The sequence below is a fragment of the Platalea leucorodia genome (assembly GCF_965183815.1).
Source record: "Platalea leucorodia genome assembly, chromosome: 12".
Taxonomy (NCBI): Eukaryota; Metazoa; Chordata; class Aves; order Pelecaniformes; family Threskiornithidae; genus Platalea; species Platalea leucorodia.
Window position 1 is genome coordinate 17,233,538 of NC_138834.1, and position 23,573 is coordinate 17,257,110.

Genomic DNA, 23,573 nt, shown 5'->3' on the forward strand with positions numbered 1-23,573 from the left:
CCCCCAGAGTTGTTGCATGGAGATAGGGTGGGAATTCTGGCAGCGCAGGGAGAGAAACTTGAGAGAATGTCACCACGGGTGTGCTTGCTCTGTGGCCTGCCAGGCCCAAAGCGACAGACCCTGGCCATGCTGCCACACAATGGAAAGGCATCCACAATTTAATTCTCTTTTGCCCCTTTGACTAAGGAAGAAGCAGTGCATACATTTTCATAGCTTCTAAAGATGCATTTTTAGAAGTTAACCAAATACCAGTGTGTATGTATGCACCCCTCCCTCACGGGATTGCTCCACACTCATGTATTCATAATACATTTTCCAAATGCGCAGCATGAGCTTTAAAACACAATTGCTTGTGATTAAAGTAAGAACAATGAAGAAATGTGTCTAAGAGCAAAAAAATGAAAGGTAAAATGTTTTACAGAAATATGTCAAGGAGCACTCTAATGATGTCCCAGAGACAAAGACAGCTTTTACATGCCCTATTAGAGAGTACAAGGATTCTTAGTGAGTAGAGGTGGTCTTAACTGTGCTTGTGCCATGAGGTACCTTAAGAACTCACATTTCAGGGTTTGGATGCTCTGAGAGTAAGACTGAAAGCATCTAGCATAGAAAGGCTTGTGAAGGCACGTGGGGCAGGCTGAAGCCTCTCCTGGAGGCTGGCTGCAAATAGCAGGGCTGGGGCACTCCCAGGTGGCAGTTGTACACACTCACCTGCATCACAGTCAAAACCTGAGCACAGAGCAACTGGACCAGGGAGGAGGAGCCAGGAGAGCATCAGAGAATGCTGGTGCTGTGGCTGCAAGAACGGGCAGAGGCAGCATTCTTTGAGCAGGTGCCTCTACGAGGAAGGCAGATTGATTTCTGGAGAAGGAAACTGCCTCCCCATGGAAGACCCTGCTGTGTTTAGGGGCTTTGCAGCCATTCTCCACAAGCAGTTCTGCCAAAAGACTACCTGCCTTGTGCCAGGTCTTCCTTTCTTGGGCAGCTCTGCAAGGCGTTAAGTGGAATGAAAAATATTTAATAAGATATACTGTACTTAGATGCTAAGTAGCATGTTGCTTCATTGGCTGTGCTGCTTTGATTCACCAAAACAGCTTTCACTTGTTACCTCAACAAAACATTTTTGCAGGTTGAGGTATAGGCTTGTATTTAAAGACTGTGGCTGCAAAGCAAAGCTGTGATAGGGACAAAATGGGATGCTCAGAGCAGCTGTCAGATGGGTTTGTTCTTCCAGAAAAAAAAAAAAAGTCACAATACACCTAATTTCAGAGATTCAGGAAACAGATCTGTACTCAGTCTTTCTATTTTACTTTGGAAGCAAATGCTCTTATTTCGCCCAGGCTCAAATAATAAATATTTATATGGAAATCTTCCTTTTGTAATTAATTCATTACTTTGGCCTCTGGGAATGGCTCACTGTGCCTCTGCCTCATTTTGAGCTGTGCCCTCATCTTCACTGTCACTGCAAATTGTTCAATGGCTGAAAAGGGGAGGGCAGAACAGGGAACAGTGTTTTTTTTCTACTTACTCCCTCTGCCTGTCCTGAGCCCTGGGAGACTTGCAGCATGAGTTTTTCTGCTAAGCAGCTAGAGGGCCATGTAGTGTTAAGATCTAAGGGGACCTGGTCTGCATCCCACCCCTTTTAAATAAGAGGCAATCATGTATTTCCTCCTTTTGAAGAGAGGGCCATATGCCGCATTGATAGCCACATCTATTGACTTAAACGTATTTTGAAATCAGGTCAAGATAGTTCTGTTTAAATTTGGCATGAACAGGGCAAAGGCATATCCAAATGGAGTGTTCATCTTCACACAAAAGACTAAACTGTTTTAAAAACAGAAAAGCTTCTGTTAAGACTATTTTGAGAAAGCACCTTCCATCTCAACCACAGGCCTGTCCAGAACAACAAGACAGTCTCAGTCATAAGGCTCCTGCTGGATTTTTACTTTTATTAAGCAGCAGACAAGATGTTAAAACAGCATTGGGTAGCAGCGACTAAGGCACCACTGACTTTTACAGTTGTGCCAAATACAGGTAACATGACTAGAACTGCAGTGTTCAAAAACCACGGTGAGGGTTCAGGAATAAGCTGTTACCACCCAAGGGCACCTCAAGCAAAGGTGGTGCCGTTCCAGCCTACGTTGCCAGCACCGATGTCAAAGAAGCTGACACAGATTCTGAAAGGGAAGACAGACCCCGTTAGCTGCTGAGAGCAGAGTGCTGCAGGCTGGCCAGGGTGTTGCTGCAGCAGGACACATGCGGCCACGCTGTAGACTGACCCCCAGGGCTTTACTCTTCTCAGGCCTGCACCGCATCTCAGCAAGTTAGACATTCCCTTTTGCAAGTTCTGGCAGGCATGTTCGAGTGTCACAGATTCCACACCCCCTCTCCCCCTTGTCTACTTGCATTCTGGAGTTCCCGGTGTTTTTCTGCTTCTTGTTTTAAGGAGATCTCAGGATGCTGTGTTTTATTTACAGTCATTTCTGGAGCAGATTGGTGTACCTTCAGGAAAAGGACTAGAAATGCTGTTATGTAAGTGGAAGCTTTTGTAACAGGCCTCCACTTGTACCCCACAGTCAGTAGGGAAGCGTTGGTACACGTTACTCAAGTTATCAATTTAGTAACATCAGGTTATCGTGTCTGTACCTGGGCTTTTGCACATAGGAGATCTGTGGGTATGTGCAGTGCCTGAGCCTCCACCATTTTACCCAAGAGTATTTTACAGCTTCTGGGTATTGCTGTTGCAGCACATATAATTGCTCCTTTCCTATTTTTAATTGGAGAGTTGCTCTGTTGACTTGGCATTTAGCCTCTTCAAGCAGAATGTTAACAGAAGAAGAGCAAAGGACAAGTCTGGGATTAATAGTTTTAACAGTCTGTGGAAAGTCATGTCAGACAAGCTGCTGCATGAGCTCACCTGTCAGACGGTATTTTCAACTGTTTGTTCAGCAGGTCACAAAGAAATTTGGTGTAGACCTTGTTCTCCTGCTCCCCTATCTTGCCAATGCTATAGAGAAAGCACATAGCACAAGGGTCTGCGGAGCCACCAAAGGACATCAGCTGGTCAGGAGAGATCTGTATTGCTAGATACTGTTGGAAGAAGAAAGGAGTATTGTTTTCCTTTGCCATGTTAGGAAAAGTTTTGAAAATCCAGGAAGGTATTTGTGTACCTAAACTGCAGTGAAAAAAGGTGCATGCCTATCAGTTATGCTTTTGAAATTCTCCTGTGTGTACTTCATTGCACTTCCAGACTTCCTAAATATTTCCCTGCAAGTCACAAAGATGAGAAGGTATGAAATAGAACCGCATTCCCATGACATACCATTTGGGAACAGGCACTGCCATCACAATTCTTTCATCTATTGCAGAATGGCTGTATTCTTAACTAAGGGTACTAGCAGCACATAAAATATAAAACAAACAAACAAAAAAAACAGTCCCAGGCACTCAGAGATGCTTTTCACCACTTACTAAAATACAAATAGGTTCACTCTTGTTCTTAAGTTACCCTGTGGCAAAGATCCTTCCCTGCCTGCTGTCTTGCAACCTTCAACCCCAGTGTGCACAATTACCTACTGAAGGCTGGGTTCTGGATGCTCAGCCCAGGTACACTGTTGGAAGGAGGACCCTGCAGTATCATCTTTACCGACTCTGCATTTTGGGTAGAAAGCTCAGGTGCTCCAGGAGCTCAGTGACCTGCGATACCTCCAGAGCCCCCTCTGAGCCGCCGGGCTCTCCCTGCCTGCGCGGGAAGGCTGGGTGCGAGTGGGGGTGTGCAATTGCATTGCTGCCGCCCTACGTTCCAGAGGGATTTTGCACCTCACTGGCTCCTGCTGCAGTCTTCCCTGCTGAGGTAAATGTGAACTGACACAGCAGAGGTCTAAATCAGCATCCCCTTCATTAAACAAAATAGAGCCTAATCCTACTTTTGTTCTTGATAGCAGGAAAAGCAGAAGAAAGTATCTATGTTAATATTATATGACCAGCCTGCAGTTTTCCCTGCTGCTAATACACAGTGTCAGATCCACACATGGGGGAATCCAGGGATCAGTTCCTTTGGCATCCATCTGGATTCTGTTCTGTTCTTACCCACATTTATTAGCAGCGCATCGTTGGAAGTCAGCAGCAATTAACCCTCTTGGTAAAACAAGCTAGCCTGAGTACCAGGAGTTGTCTGGCTAATTAGCCTTGGCTGTCACTTAGAGCTTGTTTGGGTGCAAGGTGCATCAAACCACAGCAGTACAGGATAAGCCAAGGAGATCCTGCTGAGGTACCACTCGCTTGGCCATGTTCTCCTCTGGCTGGGCACCCCGTGCTCTCAACTTTATGCCAAATGTAGGTACACATATGCCTTTAACATCTACCCTGGAAGGAGATTATTATTAAAAAAAAAAAAATCAAGCTGAAGTGTTAATCAGCATTATTTTCTTCTTAGAGAAGTTTGAAAATGTTTGGAACAGTTTTTCCAGTAGAAAACAAACCCTATTTGATTAAAAATCAGTATTTTTCCAAATGGTACCATTTCCTGCGAGAGGAAAGCTCTGCATTCCAGCCCACCCTAATTCTTTCCTTCTTTCTGTGTTGTAACTAAGAGACTCTCCCTTTCCTATTGCCTCCTTTGTCACAAAGAGCTTGCATGTCCTCGTCAAAAAATCTCTTTGGTATTCCCTGTATAATTCTAAGTCCCATTGCATATCCCTTGCACACTGCTGCACAAACCTGTTCCAGCTGCATCCCAGCCCTGGCGTCTAGCTTTATATTCAGCAGCAGTTATGCAAGAACCACCAGCTGACACCCCCCCCAACAGCAAGTAGTTGTTTGCTAGACTGATAAAAAATGTTTTTTTGAAGAGGATAGAACACATCAGTTTTACATAAGAATTTTATTATAGTACTGCATGTGTTGGGGGGGGGGGGGGCGCGGGGAAATCTTACTCCCATTTACAGTTAAGCCTGCTTTCTGTGGAGACAAGGCTTATACAAGCCTAAAACATGCTTCTGACTATTCCCCGAGATAACTAACTTTGGTCAAATTTGGCAGAGATTGATTTCCTACATGTTTAATGAAACTGGTTGATTGCATAGAGCTCCATTACTGTCCCTGGAGAAAGAGGGGCCCCTTTATCAGGCATCAAACAATCTGCCTGGAAGAGACACAGTAGACCCAAGCTTCTCCAGGTCAATTAGCTTTTTAACTCGACATCAAATCAATTTGGTGATGACATCCAGCCACATACAACTGCCTTGTAAAGTCTACAGCCATACAATAACAAATAGAAATATTCTAATTATCAGTGCTGAACTGACGACAACTAATCGGTCAAAGAGATGTCAGTACTATTAACCATCCCACCACTGGTGGGATCCATGGCACAAGTCCAATGCGGAATCTGACTAGAAGTCACAGAAACTTAACATTGTCCTCCAAGAACTAGCTGAAATCTTGCTGCAAGTCAAGCTGGCTGCTTCCTGCCTTATGCCGCTGAGGAAGAAAAAAAAGATGTCCTTGTCTCTTCCTTCTCTCCATAAGAGCCAGAAAGTCTGTTGATCCTTGAATTATCCTATTTCTTTAGCGTTTTTCCTTTGTTGCATCTCTGTCTACCTCTTTCTCAAAGTAAAGGGCCTGAGGCTGGATGGAGTACTCCCGCTGAAGCTTACTTCTACCTTGTGCACAACAGGAGTGAAATTCCCCTGCTCCCAAGCATTGTCTTAACCCTTATTCATGTTGTAACCCATAATAGCTCCCCAAATCCTTTCCTCTTTAATGAATTATTCTTTGTCTTTTGTGCAGTTTGACTTATTAATCAACTATTCAAAGAAAGCTTCTTGACTTGAGAAGATATCTCTTACTGTCTCCTTGAATTCTCTCTCCTGTGCATATGACAAGCTATTGTCACCCGCACATCTCAGTCTACCGAGTCATTACTGGAAGCGTTGACTAGATCTGAGCATAAGACACTACTGTGGGACTGCTTAAAGTGTTCCTGATTTTGACAAAACCATGCCAGCTGCTCACAATTTTCTTCTTATCATTTTTAAGACATTCCAAAGTTTGTTCAAATATTTTCGGTTATCCCATTTGGTTTTTAATTTTGGGTCCATTTTTCCCCCTTCTTAGGACACTTCCACCTGTGGCAGTTATCAAACGATTGCTGAGAGGTTCAGAGATCCCTGTTGCCATTTTAAGCAGCGCAGGGTGACTGCCCTTTCAGAGCACTTTGTTTCCATGAGGAGCAAAGATCTGCAGAACTTCAGGTGTCACAGCAGGCAGAGACGGGTTTGCTGGGGAGCCCTCAGAATCCTTTCGGTAGGCACCAGAACTTCATTCTTTCTAGGGTTTCAAAGCATCACTCCCAAAGTAAAATAAGAAATATTTTCTGAAAACACTCATTTGCTAGTGAATTACATAGCAAGCGTACTTCACCAAGCTGCTGAAGATCTACAGCCGATTCACTTAAGTTACTGCTGCTACAGCAACTGATTAGCTCATGTTATAAAGCTTACAGCTCTATAGAGAAACTTTCACTTTGTTTTTCATATTCATCAGCAGACTTCAGTAAACAACTGATACAGTGACTAGTGACCTTTCAGGATTAATTAAGAAAATAAAAGCCTTATAAAGACCTTATAAGATCCTTAATGACAGTATTTCAGTACTTTACCTCAGTAGCATATTGCCATGGGTTTTGGCAGGTAAAAATCCCTCAGCTTGGTAATGAAACCAGCAGATGGATTTCACTCTGGTGTTTTGACTACAAGCAGCAGGATGTCACATGGGTATTTTTGCTAGATGTCCAAGCAAGCTGAATACCTTATTTTTTTCTTCAGCTGTAACCACTAGGCTACAGGCAATTTGGTGGCAGATAACAAACACATGTTCAGCAGGACTCTGCAAGGAAGTTAGAGGGTGAGGCTTGCTTTTGGTCAGCTAGATTCTTGAGAGGTATTCAGAGAGATACCTGTACACACGTACCCACACACATCCAGTGCCTTGACCTACATGGAATACCATCATATACAAAGCTAATTTAAATACTTCAAGTGTTTTAAGACCTCAACAGAGCTAAGTTACAGCAAACAAGTATTTGACATTTGTACAGAGAGAAGGCTCTAAATACTGGTGAGTCGTTAGCTGTATTAGTTTATAGAGACTGTCACTGAGAAATAGCTCATTGCATAGGCACAGCTGACTGAATAAAGAAAACATTTGAGCATCCGGACTTACCTGTGCTGGTTTGCCCATTGCTTTTGATAACTGCTGGGTGAGCTCCCCCATGAAAGACTCCGGAACTTTATCCTTGGTTATATTTGTGTTAACAATGAACTTAGGCATCTTTGGGTTGCGAGAGGGTTTTCTTTCAGCTCACCTTGTTCACAGCTTTGTTCCTAACTCACCTGCAAGATGGCTTACCCCACTGTGCCAGTAAGCACTTCAGGAGCCTTCAAATAGTCAGTGGTACCTTCCTCGGGTGCACCTGGAGGGGTGGGAGTGCCTCGGGAGAGACGAGGCTGCAAACGCAGATAGTCCGTGTGCAGCTCTCCTCCGAGGGAAAGCTGGCTTTTTGTGCCCTGGAAATCAAAGCATCCAAAATGACACTTGTATTCGGATACAGCCTGATCATGAAAACCAGTGAAAAAGCAAGTGTTTCAGGGACTGTTTGAAAGTGGGAGAGTTATAATGTGCTTCTTTATGCAAGTCTTATAATTATTTAAAAAATTTAGATGGATGCCTCAATTGTGAGGTCGGGAACTCTTTCTGTAGAATAGACCATAACAGAAAAACCCGAGTAGCACATGTTGTGGGAACCTTCCCTGAACCGTGACTAAGTCATGTCAGGCTCTTGATGTTCCACTGTGGTGAGCCCTGGATTCTGCCTACTCATAGGAGGCTTGTTTTCAGCTCGCACCTTTGTTGTGCAAATAGTCCCATAACAGTCAACAGGATTTCCTGAGAGAGAGGAAATCCACAGGCTTTCTAAAATGAGCGGGTTTTATCCAGAGCGGGGTACGTGGCAGAGCTGGGATCAGTTCTCTTTGCTGCCTAGTAGCGTCTTACATGAGAGACGTCATTTAGAGGGGTCATAGGCATTTGGTAGGGGGTGTTCGCAGTGAGATGTGTGTGGGGAAAGCAGGTTGAAAATGCTGATGGGGATAAAATAGACGGTTTGTTAATCTCTCCATGTTAAAGGTGATGGGTGTCTTTATGCCCAGTAGTTTCTGTGAGCTAAGGGCTTTTCTACTCACTCAGTTCCCCAGCCTGCAGAAAAGAGGGAGAGCTTTCTGTAGCTTGCACTAAATGCTTGTACTGCAATGGTGTAATTTCAACAAATACTTCTAATCAGTGAAAACCTCCATATGAACATGCTTAAGTTGAGTGTGTGGTGTATGTTGGTTTTAAGTCAGTTCCTTCCCTGTAGCACCTTTGCTGTAAAACGCCAGCAAATAAAAAGTCAGGAGATGAATTACTATGTGCCAGTGTTCATCTACAGCCCGTGTTTGTGGATTGCATCTCCTGTATCCAAAGCATTTTGAAAATAATGAAAATCTTGAAAAAAAAATCCAGAAATAAAGACTGTTTGTACAAACAGAATTTTCAGGGCACGTTTCCTGTGTCAAAGCATTAAAAACAAACTCAAGTGACAGCTCCACCTGTAAGGAGAGGAACTGCTGTTTGTAATATTGATGAATCTTCAGTGATTAGTTGAAAGCGGGTGGCATGATCCAAAGCATTTAGTCACAAATCATACTGTAGTTGTTAGTGGTCACTTGGAAAAACTCAGACTGTATTTTCAATGAACCTCACAACCTATTTTTTCTGCTGGGTACAATGATCACTAGTTATTCGCAGCTTGCTTACGTAACAAGAAAAACATTTCCAAAACAAAATCTTTCTTCTCTGAAAACATCTGATGTAATTCCCAGAAGCTTCTGTACCAGGTTGGAAATCAGATCCTTAAACACCACAGATGCTCTTGGGAGTGTGCTTTATTTTATAGGAACCATTTTACTTCTTTTGCATAGGATGATAACTCTGTTTGGCAGGTCCTTCTCCTGCCTAGAGTTACCAGGGTGTTCTCCACTGAGATTTCCATTACATCTCCAGAAGGACTGTTGCACCGTCCTTCACTATTTTTTCCCTGCTACCATGTCAGGAACGTTTTTTCCTGATTTACTGTGCTCAGTTTTGAACCCACATCTGCTTGGGTCACCCTAAACCACTTATCTAGCTTTTCCTCCGTCAGCCTGCTAGGCAAATATTTTAGACTGCTGTGTTTCCCCAGCCTCATGACTGACGATCATTTAGCCTTCTTAATCCTTCCTTCCCTTGGTTTGTCTTCTTAAATTACTTCACCTGCTCCTTCACATTTCTGATGCTCTGACCTATTTGTTAGCAGTTTCCTGGTGCTGAGGTGCTTAGAGCTAGCGAGGTCTTGTTTAGGAAAGCTCAGTAACAAACTGTGCAGGTGTCTGCGGCATCGGGCAGGGCTCCTGGGAACAGGAGAGACCACCTGAGGCCCGGGGTTGTGGGGCCAGGGCTGTGAGCAGAGCCCGTAGGTGCCTTCTTGTAGCAGGATTTGGGCCCTGTGGACTGATAACAAAATGTTTTAAAACTTCATAAGTTAGACTAGCATAAGAGGTTTTTTTTTTTAAGAAAAAATCTTGTTATATCCAGTAGATCTTAAAACGGAGTGATGAAATTTCCTGTGAAAATATTTAGATAACAGCAAGAAATAAAACTCTAGCATAATGAATTTCATATCTATATTAAAAAAAAAGAAAAAAAAGAATAAGACACCGCAGAACTTGCAGTCTGTTTTTAATGTTTCTTGCTTAGTTCTGTTGCAACATTGTTTCCTGTCTTTTCTAAGAGATGCAAATTTCTCCTCTGAACATTCAGAGTTTGGTGCAGAACAACTGTTCCTTAGGAAAGTTATTTTCAGTGACTGAGGTTTCTTTTTTTCCAAAATTCAGCTTGTTGAACTCTGCTTTTATTTCCATGATTGACTTTCCCTTGGTCTCAGGGAGATACAGGTAGATGAAAATTGCTGATAAAGCAAGGATTCCCAAAAAGATAAGGAAGCAGAAGGGTCCAAGGTTATCCTGCAAGCAGAAATGGAAGACACTGTAAGGAAAATAAGAATCTCATTTCTATTTCCCTGCCCTTGGGTGCAAGTCTGTGTCTTACTAATTAAAATTCAAAGGTGTGCTCAATACACAAACCAGGATGCGTATCAAACCAGGAGTTTCCACTGGCCACGTTTGACCTGAGTCCAACTGCTGCTCCTCTGACAGGCCTGGGGGATTCCTGAGCAGGTTCGGTGTTTGGACAGAGCTCTAAGCTTTGCATGTAGTTGCAATATATTGCTATTATTTTGCTCCCTGTCAGCGTTCAGAAGCGGATTAGCCTGGAGGGAGGGATCCAGTTAGAGTCACTTACAACAATCGATGGAAAAATCATCCCAAGTACAAACAGTCCCATCCAGTTGATGCAGCCCACAATCAGAAAGGCTGATGGTCTGAATGACTGGCTGAAGATTTCAACCATGATAGATATAGTGGCTCCAGCTGAAAAAGAAAAGCAAAACACAAAGCAGGTGTACTTGTTTCCTTGCTCCTGATGCAGATCCTCACAATGGCAGTGGTAGAAAATGGCAGACGGGCAGAATAGGTGGCCTGCTGCAGGTGGCCGCTGCTGTGGTGAAAGACCTTGATTCCAGAAAGGGACTACTACAGCTGTGAAGTTAGGACTTCAGCTGTTAATTTAGTTTTCCTTCGTACACACTGGAATCCTTTTTCTGGTGCCAGTGGATCTGTGCAGTTCCATATTGCACTGGTAGCCATTATTAGCGCAGCAGTTTATAAAACCAACTCCCATTTTGGCTCCTGTGGTCAGTTCCACCTGAAGCATGTTGGTAGGCATAAAGCTTAACTCACTAAGTTAATGAAGGGTATGATTACTATGATGTACCTGGCAATGCCCAGAATCCTGTTTTTAGATGAGTATTTTAAAAATTGTTCTGAAATTTCTGTCTCAAACCCTCTGGAGAAGACCATACTGTATTTTAAATTATTTACATCCTGTGATCAGCAATAAAATTTGAGGTGTCTGTATCCTTTTCCCGTCTCCCACTTGGACATATCTGGCCTTCCCTCCTTAACTTCCACAACTTTTTACCATGGGACTAGATTGTTCTTCCTCTGCCAGTTGTGTCACCAACCAATATGATACAAAATGTCCTCCCAGCATTGCCATTGACGTACTCACATGGTCCAATTCCATAGAAGATAACGAAGAGGAAGATCAAGATAACACTGAAGTAGTGCATCCAGAAAAACTGATGCTAAAAGTGAGAAACCAGTGATATCAAGCCGTTAGACACATGACAGAATAGCAGAGCTCTGTATTTTCTGCCACCGACTCAAGTTTTTGTACATATCCTGTGAGGCGAGACCAGAAGGGTGGGCTGATGCTGGGTAAGTAGCCAGCTGCTGCCTCTTTACCTGCAGCGACAGGGTCATGGTAAGGAGCGCTAGCACAGAACACATCAGTGTGTATCCTCCCCATAGCAGCACCTTCCTCCCGAATCGGTCTATAAGGGTGCTCTGAAAAGCAAAAAATACAGGTCATAAATCCCAGTTCTCAAATGAAATAATTCCTCTCCTCGCCATGTGTTCTCCTCAGAAGACTTATCTGAATAATAGTCAGAAGTCAAGGTCATTTGAGAATCTCTTAATTTCTAATGAATTTTATTAGCTTATTCAAAGCTAATTTATTATTAATTAAGCTGTATTTATTGATCAACCCTAGGCTGTTTTTAGGCAGTTCTCTTTCTTGCGTGCTGGTGTATATCGAATTGTGCACACATGCATACACATATCTAATCCAGAACATCAGAAAATTATTTTGCAGAATAAAAATAAGTCTAAAGATATACAGTTGTGCAAATAATTTGGGAAAAGAGCTGCCTTTTATCCTGCATGTGGCTTTGCAGAAGCAGGAAGATGTGTCTTAGGCTATGCAAATCTTCCCCGAGCCCAGTCATAAGTAAGGAAAAGTACAGTTGTTGACCACATTAAATTTTTCCTTCAGACTCAAGTCTGAGAAGACTTACACACAGTATAGAGGATAAGCATTCACACAACCCAACTCCCAGGGACACGTATGGGATAAGGTATTCTTCAAACTTGGCTGTGTGGAATACTTCAAAAGAGTAGAAGTATATCTGAAAAATGCAGAGAGGAAATGCACCTGTGAAAAAAGTGTTGCAATTGTGATGCAATTCTAAGCTGGTGTAACAGCCGGTACCTTAGAGGGGTTTGTAACGCTGCCTAGAGCTGTCTCGTGTTCTGGGGATAAAGAGAGCACTCAACTGCATTGATTCCACACAGCTGCAAGGTGGTCATGACAGTCATCAAGATGTAAAGTTGCCAGCGCAAAGATCGCTCTTTTATTACTTCGAGGACACGCAAGGTTTTCGTGCTCGTCATTGCAACCTTCTCCTTCATAATGTCATCAATTTCTGCTTGATGGTCTCCGTCCCCCCAGAGCTTCCTGATGGCTGTTGGGGCGAAAGAGGGGCGTGGGTTATTCTACCAGGATAGCTCCGTCACGAGTGGTTACGTCAAACCCTCTAGTCTGCCTGTCCGTTGGCATAGGTGGTGGTGCTGTCTGCTTCTGCCGTCTGCTTGGGTCTGGGGCAGTAGGCGAACGGAAGAATTTTGTTTCTCTAGTTGTCAGTGTAGCATATCTTTCTAATGTTGACTTAATTGTAAACAAAGTAAGCATTGAAGTACATTTTATTTAATAAAAAATGAACTGCCTAAACCATATCCTTTAAAGAAATAAAATAGTTCCCACCAAAGAGGGAAATGTTAGACATGCTAATATATGTCTATCTTTCTTGTCTTAACTGATTAAATTAGACTGAGTAGGGCCCCTGGTCAATACAGATGTATTGCCGTAGGTACCTCAACTGTTTTATTTAGAACTGCCTCTGCTATTACTCCATGGCACTGCACTGTGCTGCTCAGCTCTGCCCTGCTTTCTTGTCTTCTGCAGAGGCTGTCACTCTAACATATCAAATGAGGTGAAGTAAGTGAGGGAAGCAGACACTCTACCTTTCCTGCAGGCTTCCTCGTCACCCTTCTGTATCAGGAGGTAGGATGGTGAATCAGGGAAAAATGGGAGGGTAACCAGTTGAACCAATGCTGAAAGTCCACTAGATGCTAACAACCATGGCCACAAAGCTTCGCTTCCTAAAATCTCCCTGGAAAGTGTATGTGAAACAAAATTATGTTGAAATAATGGAGTGAATGTTCAGAAAGTGAGTGAGTGATGACGGCTGCTCAGATTCCATTCAAGGGTGCAGTGGAGCAAATACCTGAATTGGTAATTCAGCAAATTTCAAAAATTTGGCTATTTTTATTTCTGACAATTTTAAAGAAATTATTTGGCATTTTGAAAAACTTTCTAAATATCATTAGGATCCAATATAATGTCCAGAGAGCTCATGAGACTGATTTGACCACTGTTTGACCACAGGACCAAAACATTTTGCTAAGACTTTTAATGTAAGTATAGTAAATTTTGAAGGGGAAGTCGCCTAGTAGAAAGGGTGTGGAAATAAGAAGAAATCAGATTATGAGTAATCAATTTTTCTTTCTCCTATATTTAAAACTATATGTTTGCCTCACATATGATCAAAACTTTTCTTCTGGCCTAGGCTAAGGCCTGTTTTGGGGAAGATGAGAGGGTTTCTCAGTCACTGACTAGGTGAGAGGCTACGGTTATAGAAAGATTTCTACTACTTTTAGTGTAACCTGATAGAAAAATTGGAGCATTTACCTGAGTCCAATAACCTGTCCTGTGAGTTTTCCCAGTGTCAGAAAAACGGAAACTGTGGCGTTGGTAAATCCACGCAGCTTCTTGGGTGAAATCTCTCCTACATACTGAGGATGTATATTGAGAGAAAAACCTTTAACACAGAAGAGGATAAATGACTGTTAAAATACTGAGAAAAGCTTAACTTTCTGACTCCATCCTTTCTTAAATTGTTTCCATTCACTCTGGTATTTGGATTAAAATTTCTTGCAAAAGGGATGATGTCATTCACTTTTGTTGTCTGGTATATTTGCTTTAAAAGTCATTCTCCAAGAAAGGCAATGCCTGTAGAGACAGTGCTGGGACAGCAAGGATGCTTGCTCTGAGCATATGAGCACATACCTGTACCAATGCCATAGAGAAAGCGTCCGACCAGAATCATCTCGAAGGATTTGGCTGTTTTACTGAAGGCCATGAAAAGCGCAGCTACCAGCATGATCAGGTTGGTGCACATTTGGCACTTTTTTCTGGGGGAAAAAAAAAAAAAGCGCACGAGAATTTAGCGTGAAATGAGAATGTCTTGTACTCTTTTGACTAGTCTTGCTGTGTACAGCGATTCCTGCTGTTTTGAGGAATGGCTGAAAAAATTTTGACTTTGGACAGTCGAAGTGATTCTTTAAAATTTCAGGATCCTTTATATTTGAATTCATTAATATTTCTTAGCTTAGAATTTACACAGTTGGAACACTTCATCAGCATTTCCACAGTACAAGTGGGGAAAGAGCTCAAAGAACTGGCCCCAGGTTGTCACCAAGATTTTTAAAGGGCTAGAACTCCTCATAAAATGTCAGGTTGTTCCCCAGAAATAATCTGAGTCCATGGCTCCCACTCTAGAATGGCTCATATTCGAGACACTCTTGGCTAAATGGATGTGATCTGAGATGGCAGAAAGAGTTTTGAGAGGCATATTTCAAAAGACACTCCGTGTGAATTGTGGGCTGGTATGTTCACAACCCTGACGTCTCAGGCTCAGATCAAAGTCTTTTGCACTCAGCTGTTTTGCTGTGATGCTTGCTAGACAAGAGTCCTCTTGCACACAGTAGGCATTCACAGAGATCCTCTAGTTAGAAGGCTGTGATTCAGCCATTGGGTTATCTTGTGTTAAATAACCCATGGGAGAAGCGTGTGATCTTTCTTCCAGTCTTGGGAGACCCTGTCAGTGTGGGATGAGGCAGTGTCCCACAAGAAATTTCTTGGGGGCACTTACCTGATAGGAAAGAACACAATTGCAGGCAGGCTAAGATGGTTTGTTGAGACCCATATGAGGGGCCTCTGGATCAGTGGGTTGTGGAGCAGATCTTTAAGTGGGTCACACCAAGTAGAAATGTTTGCCAATTTCTCTGCAAATGAAATTAGTGGTGTTACACACAAGGCACTGAGAACAGACCAGACGGGTGAGGAATCCTTCCTCCAGCCAGTGGGAAAGATAGTTTGGAACTGACTTTCAGTAAAACGGATTGCCAAGAACAGAGATGTCCCTTGGATAATTTGTTTGGTGCTAATTGTCTCTTTACAGCGTAGTTACAGGCAATTAATTTTTTCCTATTCTGTTCACATTTTCATTAGATTAGATCTGAATATTTAATATAATTTCATCACCCCAGAATGAGTGTATTTAAATGGAAATCTGACTCTGTCACTTAAGGGTATCTTCCACACAGCGGTTTCCAGGTGGTTAGAGTAACTGCATATAACGTGTTACAACACGAGACACGCAGCTCCTTTTTGAGGGTTTGCAGAGCTTGGGAGATCTTTATGAGAGTCATAGGGGATCTTGGAGAGAACACGAGGCAGGTGCACTATCCTGCCACTCCCAGAGGCACCGATCCGGTGATGTGACGATGAATGCATCCTTTACAGAAATACAGTTCACTGGGGAGAGCAGATAAACAAGGTAAAAGACTGATTGCTACTTGGAAGAGCTGGACGTGCTAGCAAACCAAATCAGTCTAGTCTTCAATCAGACTGCTCCAACCAAGAAGAGGTTTGTTTGTTTGTTTGTTCACCTTGGTGTCGCCCTGCACCGTCTGACTATTGAGCGGCTACGAGAAACACTCACTTCCTGTATTTTGTAGTCAGGTAGCCACAGCAGAGGCTCCCCAGGAATCCTCCTATCCCATAAACAGACACAGTGAAGGACCACAACAGCATGATTGTCTCAGGATGGAGGGGAGAGCCATGTCGCTCTATCCAGGTTTCATTAATAAACTTCCTGATGTGCTGAAAAATAAAATGAGATTTGACTGGACAATGGGTATAAGATCCCTTCATACTATTTGGCTGTTGTACTTCAGATGTAGGCTGTGGTTCTAATATTAGACTTCTTTCGAGACTAACTTTCCTAGTAAAACAAGTTAGCTGACATGACATTGCAAAATCTTCAGGTTTGTGTCAGTTAGTAAGCTTCCTGAGGAAGCATGCTAAAAGCACATTTTCTGCCTTCCTTTGGAGCCTTGTGTGCTATACGGTAACAATTTGTTTAAAACAGAAGGTACCGTCCTGTTCTTTGAAGGAGAAAAAGTGCTCTACACATTTGATGTTACTGTTACCCAAAGAAAAGGCACAGATGTATCAGCTGAATGCTCAGTAAATTTGAAATTATGCGGGAATGGCAAGCTCAGGCTCTACATTTTGTGTTTTCAACCTCAGGGAGATGGCTACTTACCACAGAAGGATAGTTGATGACAGAAATGTGGAATCCATATGGGAAACTACCACCAATTCCCAGGACTAAGATCATTTGAAATAGTCCCCGGAACTGAACCTGCAAAGCAAAAATAAAATGCTCCATCAGCTTCTCATTAATCTAGTTTTGAGCAGAGCCAGAGTCTTTTAGCCACACTTGTCCTTCCCCTCTGGAAACCTGCATCGTCCACTTCAAATCCTCTCGGATTTAAACGTTTTCTCCAAATCCCTCTAACCTACTGCCGAAGTACAATCATCAGCCGCAGTGCCATAGCAAGACTAGGTGCTAGTATAGGAGCGATAATCCACCACTCTGAGTGCAAGAAGGAGAAGGAGTTTTAACAAGTGCTCCCGATAGCAGAGTTCTCGCTGTCTGCCTGCAATACCTGACAGGTTGGCTGGATAAAGGTGGCCGTCCTGGAGGTGGGGAAGAGGGAATCAGTTCCCTTGTCTGCAATCTGCAGTAACCGATGTACATCAAACCATAATGTTGTACCACAAAAGTACAGCATTAAAAATCAACAACATTTTATTGTACTCTCTGCTTTAATTTCTGACTATGTCATATCTTTAAGCATAATAAAGAAAAGATCCTTTTAACATTCAACTTTTTCAGAAAGTCATGGACTACAAAGAGAAGATAATAATTTGGAATAGCCCCTGTAATTGCATTAAAACAAAAATCTTCCTGACTTTGATTTGCGATATCATTTCTCCTTTCTTGGTATTTTATTTTTTCCACTCATTTAACCATGAAAGTATGTGCTTGCGTATTGAAGGGTTTGGCATCTTCCAGGCTAGGGAGATACTGTGCGTCTATAATTTCCTTGGTCAAGGATTAGGGACTGAGATACACTGGCTGCTTTGATGAATGAAATAATTTAAACTGTAAATAAGGCAAAACAGAACATGTAACTGCTCAGCCCTTTTCGAGGTATGTGATACCACTGGTCATCCGTCCTGTTTCCCAGTGCCTGCAAAGCTAGATGGAGCTATCCTCAAACAGCTTAGACCGTACCAGCAGACCAAACCTAGGACAATTGTGATTTTAGCCCCACCAGGTTCTGTGCAGGGTCCTTTGGGGTTTCACTGCCTCTCCCTTTTTATTCAGCACGTCACAGACCAGGACAGTCACAGAGTCTCTGTACAGAGGACACTGTGCTCTGTGTTCTTTTAATGTCAGATATGAACTTCACGAGCTCAGAGCTTTTTGGAGATCAGTGCCTGGATGAAGAGAAGCTGGTAGAAAATGCAATCAGGCAGGAACAAAATAACGCAAGGGTGAATAATGCTGGACTGGGAGATACTTAGAAGAATGCTCCTTTTTATGGTTCTTAGGTCCATCTTTCAAGAGCTTGCTGCTTAATTAGTCCACGGCTGATTTCCCAAGTTATCACATGACAATAACCAAGAAGCTATGGACCAGAAGACTCTAAATTTCCTTAAAAATCCTGTCTCAAATTCAATGGATTTTCTAATTGGCAAAAGCATTCAAACAAATTAAGAACTCACCTTCTCACTCTTCCTTTTTTTTGCGACAGGCTTACAAATTAACAATTTTAATACTTAAAAAGGAAAGCAAAATAGCTTCTTGCTGGCAGTTGAGAAATGGAGCAAGAAATACTTATCACTTCTTCCCTGCTTAAGACTATGGAAACTCTTGATGGATAGTATTAATTATCTTTGGATGAAATGAGGAAAGTAATTTATTTTAAAGCTTATGTCACGAATTTCTTAGCCTTTTGCAGTACAGTTAATCTATTCATTACTTTGGGAAGTGGTTAGAGTGCTTGATAATTAGTATTGTTTTCAGTAATTCAGAAGACAAAAATACAGTAGCATTGTCAGTGGTGGAACTGCTAGGACTTCTGGGTTTTTTTATTATTATTATTTTATGTTATTTATTTTATTTTATTTTATTTTATTTTATTTTATTTTATTTTATTTTATTTTATTTTATTTTATTTTATTTTATTTGTATCTTATCTTATCTTATCTTATCTTATCTTATCTTATCTTATCTTATCTTATCTTATCTTGTTGCACGGAAAAGACCATGCAACATGATTTTCATGGCCCCATGAAAAAATGGTGATCTTTAAATGCAGAAGAGAAAGATGGTCTCTGTCCCAAAAGAGCTTACAATCTTTAAGGAATCTGGATCTTTAGTATTATGTTAGCTTTGTCCTTTGTAAGTCAGAGCCCTGAGAAAAAGTGACCAGCTACTCACCAGGTCAGAGAAGAAGGTAGCCATCTCCTATCAAAGAGCTGATTCCTGTTGCTCACTGGCTAGTACCCGCCAAAAGAACCAAATGCTCGCATTATGCAATAGCAGTGCCAGTGAACTAGTCCCATGTTATTGAAGTTAAACTTTACTTCAGAGGTTTTTGAGTTAATTACACGTATTTCAGCTGTTGTACAAAGTTTAGAATTGTTGGATTAAATATTTCAACCAATGGTTGTGTCTAGCCCAAGTAAACAAGATGGTCTCCTTTGTGGGGAACCTGTAAACTTCATGAACTCTGCCTTGTGCTGGGAGGATAGGGAACTGAGACATCGATTTTAAACATTATTCCAATAATCATAACTCGGTTCATTTTCAGTATAAGTTGAGAAACATAAAGACAAAGTTATCTGTTGGGAATCTTAGGTGGGGCTTGGACAGTGAACTGTAGGACTTTGGCATATAATAGGAAAGAGCTATTCTCTCTTCACGTGACGGCAACTGGAGCACATCGTAACTTAATCATTACTTAAAGGAATTGAAATGCTCTGTCATGTTGGAATGGGGTATAAACTTGACTATTCTGCAGTGGCACACCAGGTTTGACCAGCTAAATATTTAATAGCAGCTGATTTCCCTTTGCTGGGAGAGGAAGATTCAACGTCATGCACAGTTTTGTCTGACATTTGCCATTAGTCAGTATATTTAGTTGTGTGTGTGTGAGAAAAAAAGATTGCTTTGAAACTGCCCTGTAACCTCTGTAGCTGGAGTGCTGTCTCTCCCTTCAGACAGAAAATTCTCAGACTTTTAACTTCGTCTGTTTCATGGTTAAGAGGGTTTTGTAGGTATTAAGTTGGTAAATGGCTTAAATATCGTTTGCCATTTACACTTTAGTTAAAGAAGGTGAGGACGAAGAAATCATAATGGGCTTATCATGTGCAAGTAGTCATATTTACTAGAAAACACATCACATGCAAAAAATTCACAGAATCTCTAGCTCATGTCTGAAATGGAGCACGCAGTGCCACCCGGCCATTTCTCCTGTCCTTATGGGGTCCTCATCGTGAAGTGTACTTTGTTGTTGATGTGTGCCAGGAGTTCATGACGGGTTTTTCTCCAGATTAGGGTCTCCAGCAGACAAGCTGTTGTTAGAGCACAAGCGAGAATCTCCCTTTCGTGCTAAGAATTAATTTCATTTTCTGTAAAGTTGTACAAAGTTGAAACAACAGAATGTGCATCTGACAAAGGAAAGAAATGCCATGTTAGCTGCAAGTATCTGCCTTGCTTGGATGATACTGGGGGAAGACACAAGCAGGCAATAATATGTAGCTCCCAGCGTGGGGCATTCCTTCTCAAATGCAGCCTGTTGCACATGTTTTCTTATGTTCTGCTTCACCCACTTCTACTTAGTACAGTTTATACATATTGTAACTTTTACTCCTTGCTTTTGTACTTTAATTTAGGATTCCTACTTTTGGTAGGTTAAGAGTCCTCCTCCTGTAATGCCCTCAGTGCGTAATGTCTTTTGCGTTTATGTTGATTAGTTACTGTACTGCTTCTGTGCTCTTATGACTTTCCCTGTGCTGAGGCCCCCTTCATTAGATGTGCAGTTTCACAATTAGTGCTAACAGCTAGTTAGCAGGTATCTTACAGATATCCTTTAGTCATAACTGTGATCAGGACAGTAAGTCTCACAACATCAGGTCATTTAGTCATTTATCCTGCAATTTTACAGTCACATGTGACATACATATACCAAGCTCTGCTAAGCCTTCCTTAATACAGGCCGACTAGATCAGATCTGTGTTTTTTGTGTTTAGCTGACAGCAGTTCACTGATCCAGTGTTTAAGTATTTATATCTGCCTCGGTGTCAGTATTTGAGGCATATCTTACCTATCACCTGATGTCTCTGGAAGAAAATGTGCATGTAGCATTCCTGAAACTTCTGAATGACTGTCCTCTCTGTTTCTGTCACCTCCCATGTATATTTGAACCATATCTTTTTGCTGTTTCATCCCTTGACCAGACTGTTACCAGAATTCAGCTCTTGCTCCACTGAGCACAGGCGAAGGTTGACCTGTGCTCCAAATAGCTGTTCCGCTTCGTTGTCACGTTGGTGTTCCATAGGGCATCTGCTGGCTTCCTGGCGAGGATCTTATGGGGAAGGCTTTCCTAGTAACATCTAACGAATGACTGAGATCAGAGAAGTGGCTCACTAGAAATCACTCCAGCAATGCTACACAATGCCACTCTGCTTGCGTTTCCAAAGACTTGGGGTATTGTTGTGATGGAACAAAGGATGTTTTCAGAAGGACTGCTTAGGAAAAGAGAATCCTGGTTTGCAAAAAGTTCAGATTTCCTTTCTATATTCGTAGTTGTCTCCAAATGACTGGTAGTTTTTAATCATGTTATATGTATATGGAACACTACGAAGCTTTTTTGACTTTAAGGACACTTCACGTTTCATGGATTATTTTTTAGTGAGAAGTCTTAGGTGTCTCTCAATGCTAAAGACAGGAATAATGAAAAACCCCAATCATGGAAGGGTATGCACACCAATAATGTTTTTTCTAGTCAGCTGTCCCTAGGGGAGATCCTGATGTTGGGAAAGAAACATTTGTGGAGGCCAGAAGTTTTATTACAAGGCAATCTGCCATTTTTATTATGCTTCACATTTCCAAATAAAAATAAGCAGCAGTTAAGATGAACAATTGAATTCATATTTTGAATAGCCTTATTTGAGTCGAAGTAAATATGGCAGTCAAAGCAATATCAGAGATAAAAACACTTACTTTGCTGTGCAAGTCTAGAGTTAAATTTTAATTTGTATAGTGTGCTCCACTGTGAGCCTTAGCTTTTTTCATGTTCTTGCTAATAGTATTGCTTTGCTACTAGAACTGCGCGAGCCTGTCATTAATAGAGGGAAACGTGCAGAAAATTAGACACTTTCTAAAGAAAAGAGAAGTCCCATGAGTTTGTGTATTTCAGAAAAAGTTTCTGGTGAAATTAATCCCTGTGGTACTTTACAAATTCACGCTATCCTGTAAGGCTCACAAACTCTTTTTGCCTTTAACTATGTATAGCAGGAAGCAGAATTAGGAACTCAGTATCAGATTGCCTTGAAGATCATTCACAGTTTGAAAGCCTGCAGCATGTGAACTCAAGCACAGATGTTGATTATACATCAGTGTAGAAAATTATATTGCATCCACTCCTACAACAGAGATTATTGGGAATGGTATCTCACACTGAATCTGGAAGTTAGAAAACTTGCATATGATATGTTTTAACATAGTCTCTCACTTTGTTTCCTTATCTTTGTGCACACTACATGCTTGTAAAAATTGGCGAAACGCCTATGAGAGACTGTAAATTAAACCGTAAATTGTTGTTGGAAATGCTTAAATGAATGCCTTAGAAGTTCCTTATGTTAGAATTGCATTTCCCACTTTTACCGTAAATGAGTCTGACAAAATATTCAAGGCATAAAATATTTACAGTCATCTCTACAGCTGTCAATCAGTATCTACACTTGCAGTGAACAATAACTGAAGAGTCTGTACTGATTGCACATCCCTGAAATATGAGGATATGTGATCACTTCTTAGTCATGGCAGAGAAATACACCCTAGGCAGGAGCCCTGCGTGTATCCAAGAGCTGGAGGACATGACTGAGCTTCTGCTGGCAGTATGCTGCACGTACAGCAAGGTACTGTACAGACATTTTTAGGAGAAACTGTGAAGTAACAGGTATTCTGTTACAGCCAGAAGTTCCAGTCTGGGATGGTTCTTCTGGGATAAACTGGGTCCAGGTAGCCCAAAGTCACACAAAGGAAAGTAGCAGCTAAATTGCTATGGGATTCTTAGCCCATGAGCTATCTGAGGGAACTCTGATCCTGGAAGAGGAGCTACAGACTTGAGATGATGACAGTGAATGGCAAGATAGCACAGAGTATCTAAAATGACTCTAGGTGCTTGTGTTTGATGGCGACTGGATTCCACCCATGAGTCCTTTAGCTGTTTTGCCACTGAAAGGCACTGTTCCTTGAGAATAGTTGTATACGAACTTTTCCCCCATACTTTATCATGAACAAGTCTGAGCTTAGAACCAAATGGCTGAACTTTTTAGCAGAAAATTAAATTTAAGTCAAACCAAGGAGGGCTGCTGACATGGAAAACTTCAATCTAAAAGGGCTGAAGTCTGCCAAACTAGATACAACAGAGGCACAACATGGACAACATGGCGTTATGCATGGGAAACTGGCAAGGTTTGATTTTCAGTTGAGACTAGAGAAACAAAGAATTTCTCTCCTATTCCACTAAATTTTTTCTTTAATCTGTTATGGATTGAACCCTAGCCAGAGACAGCAAGCCAAGAACTTCACTATTCCCATTTCAGGGTTGTAAAAACACTCAGAAATCATAGAGAGAGAGGAGATCACAGGTCTTCCCTTTCTCTGTGTTCAGCAGAGTGTTTATAAATTCTGCATGTAGTTTCAGTGTGTATTAGTTGCTCTGTTATGGAAGAGATTTACACATCAGCAAGTTAAGCCAAAATGCTCACAATTCACATGCGTCTATCCTGTTAATATCAGCCATCATCCCTTTTCTAAGCTGCCCAGAGTGGAGTGCTTGAGAAAGGTGCTGGTTTGGCCAAATGGGAACCTTGCAAGTGACAGATATGAAAGCCGACAGTCCATTGGGACCGACTTGCTAGTCAGGAAACAACGAATGTCTTTTTTTCCTTCCTTTTAAGAAAGCCTGACTCCCCCTAAGGGCGGG

At 41.8% G+C, this 23,573-nt stretch overlaps 2 protein-coding genes across 2 annotated transcripts; both read right to left on the reverse strand.

The window, feature by feature from the left end:
• Window positions 1–2,110: 2,110 nt before the first annotated feature.
• LOC309596525 (macrophage migration inhibitory factor-like) lies at window positions 2,111–7,332 on the reverse strand (the record flags this gene model as incomplete). The annotated part of the gene is made up of 3 exons (XM_082324826.1): window positions 2,111–2,177; window positions 2,918–3,090; window positions 7,225–7,332. The coding sequence occupies 3 exons, from the start codon at window positions 7,330–7,332 to the stop codon at window positions 2,111–2,113; spliced, it is 348 nt and encodes a 115-aa protein (XP_082180952.1).
• A 2,561-nt stretch (window positions 7,333–9,893) lies between these two features.
• Window positions 9,894–18,820, reverse strand: LOC309596579 (solute carrier family 2, facilitated glucose transporter member 11-like; the record flags this gene model as incomplete). Its single annotated transcript, XM_082324955.1, has 12 exons — window positions 9,894–10,100; window positions 10,438–10,565; window positions 11,266–11,341; window positions 11,502–11,603; window positions 12,113–12,223; window positions 12,372–12,559; window positions 13,119–13,267; window positions 13,846–13,975; window positions 14,224–14,348; window positions 15,941–16,101; window positions 16,547–16,645; window positions 18,797–18,820. 12 exons carry the CDS (start codon window positions 18,818–18,820, stop codon window positions 9,894–9,896), a joined length of 1,500 nt encoding a protein of 499 aa, XP_082181081.1.
• Window positions 18,821–23,573: the final 4,753 nt, after the last annotated feature.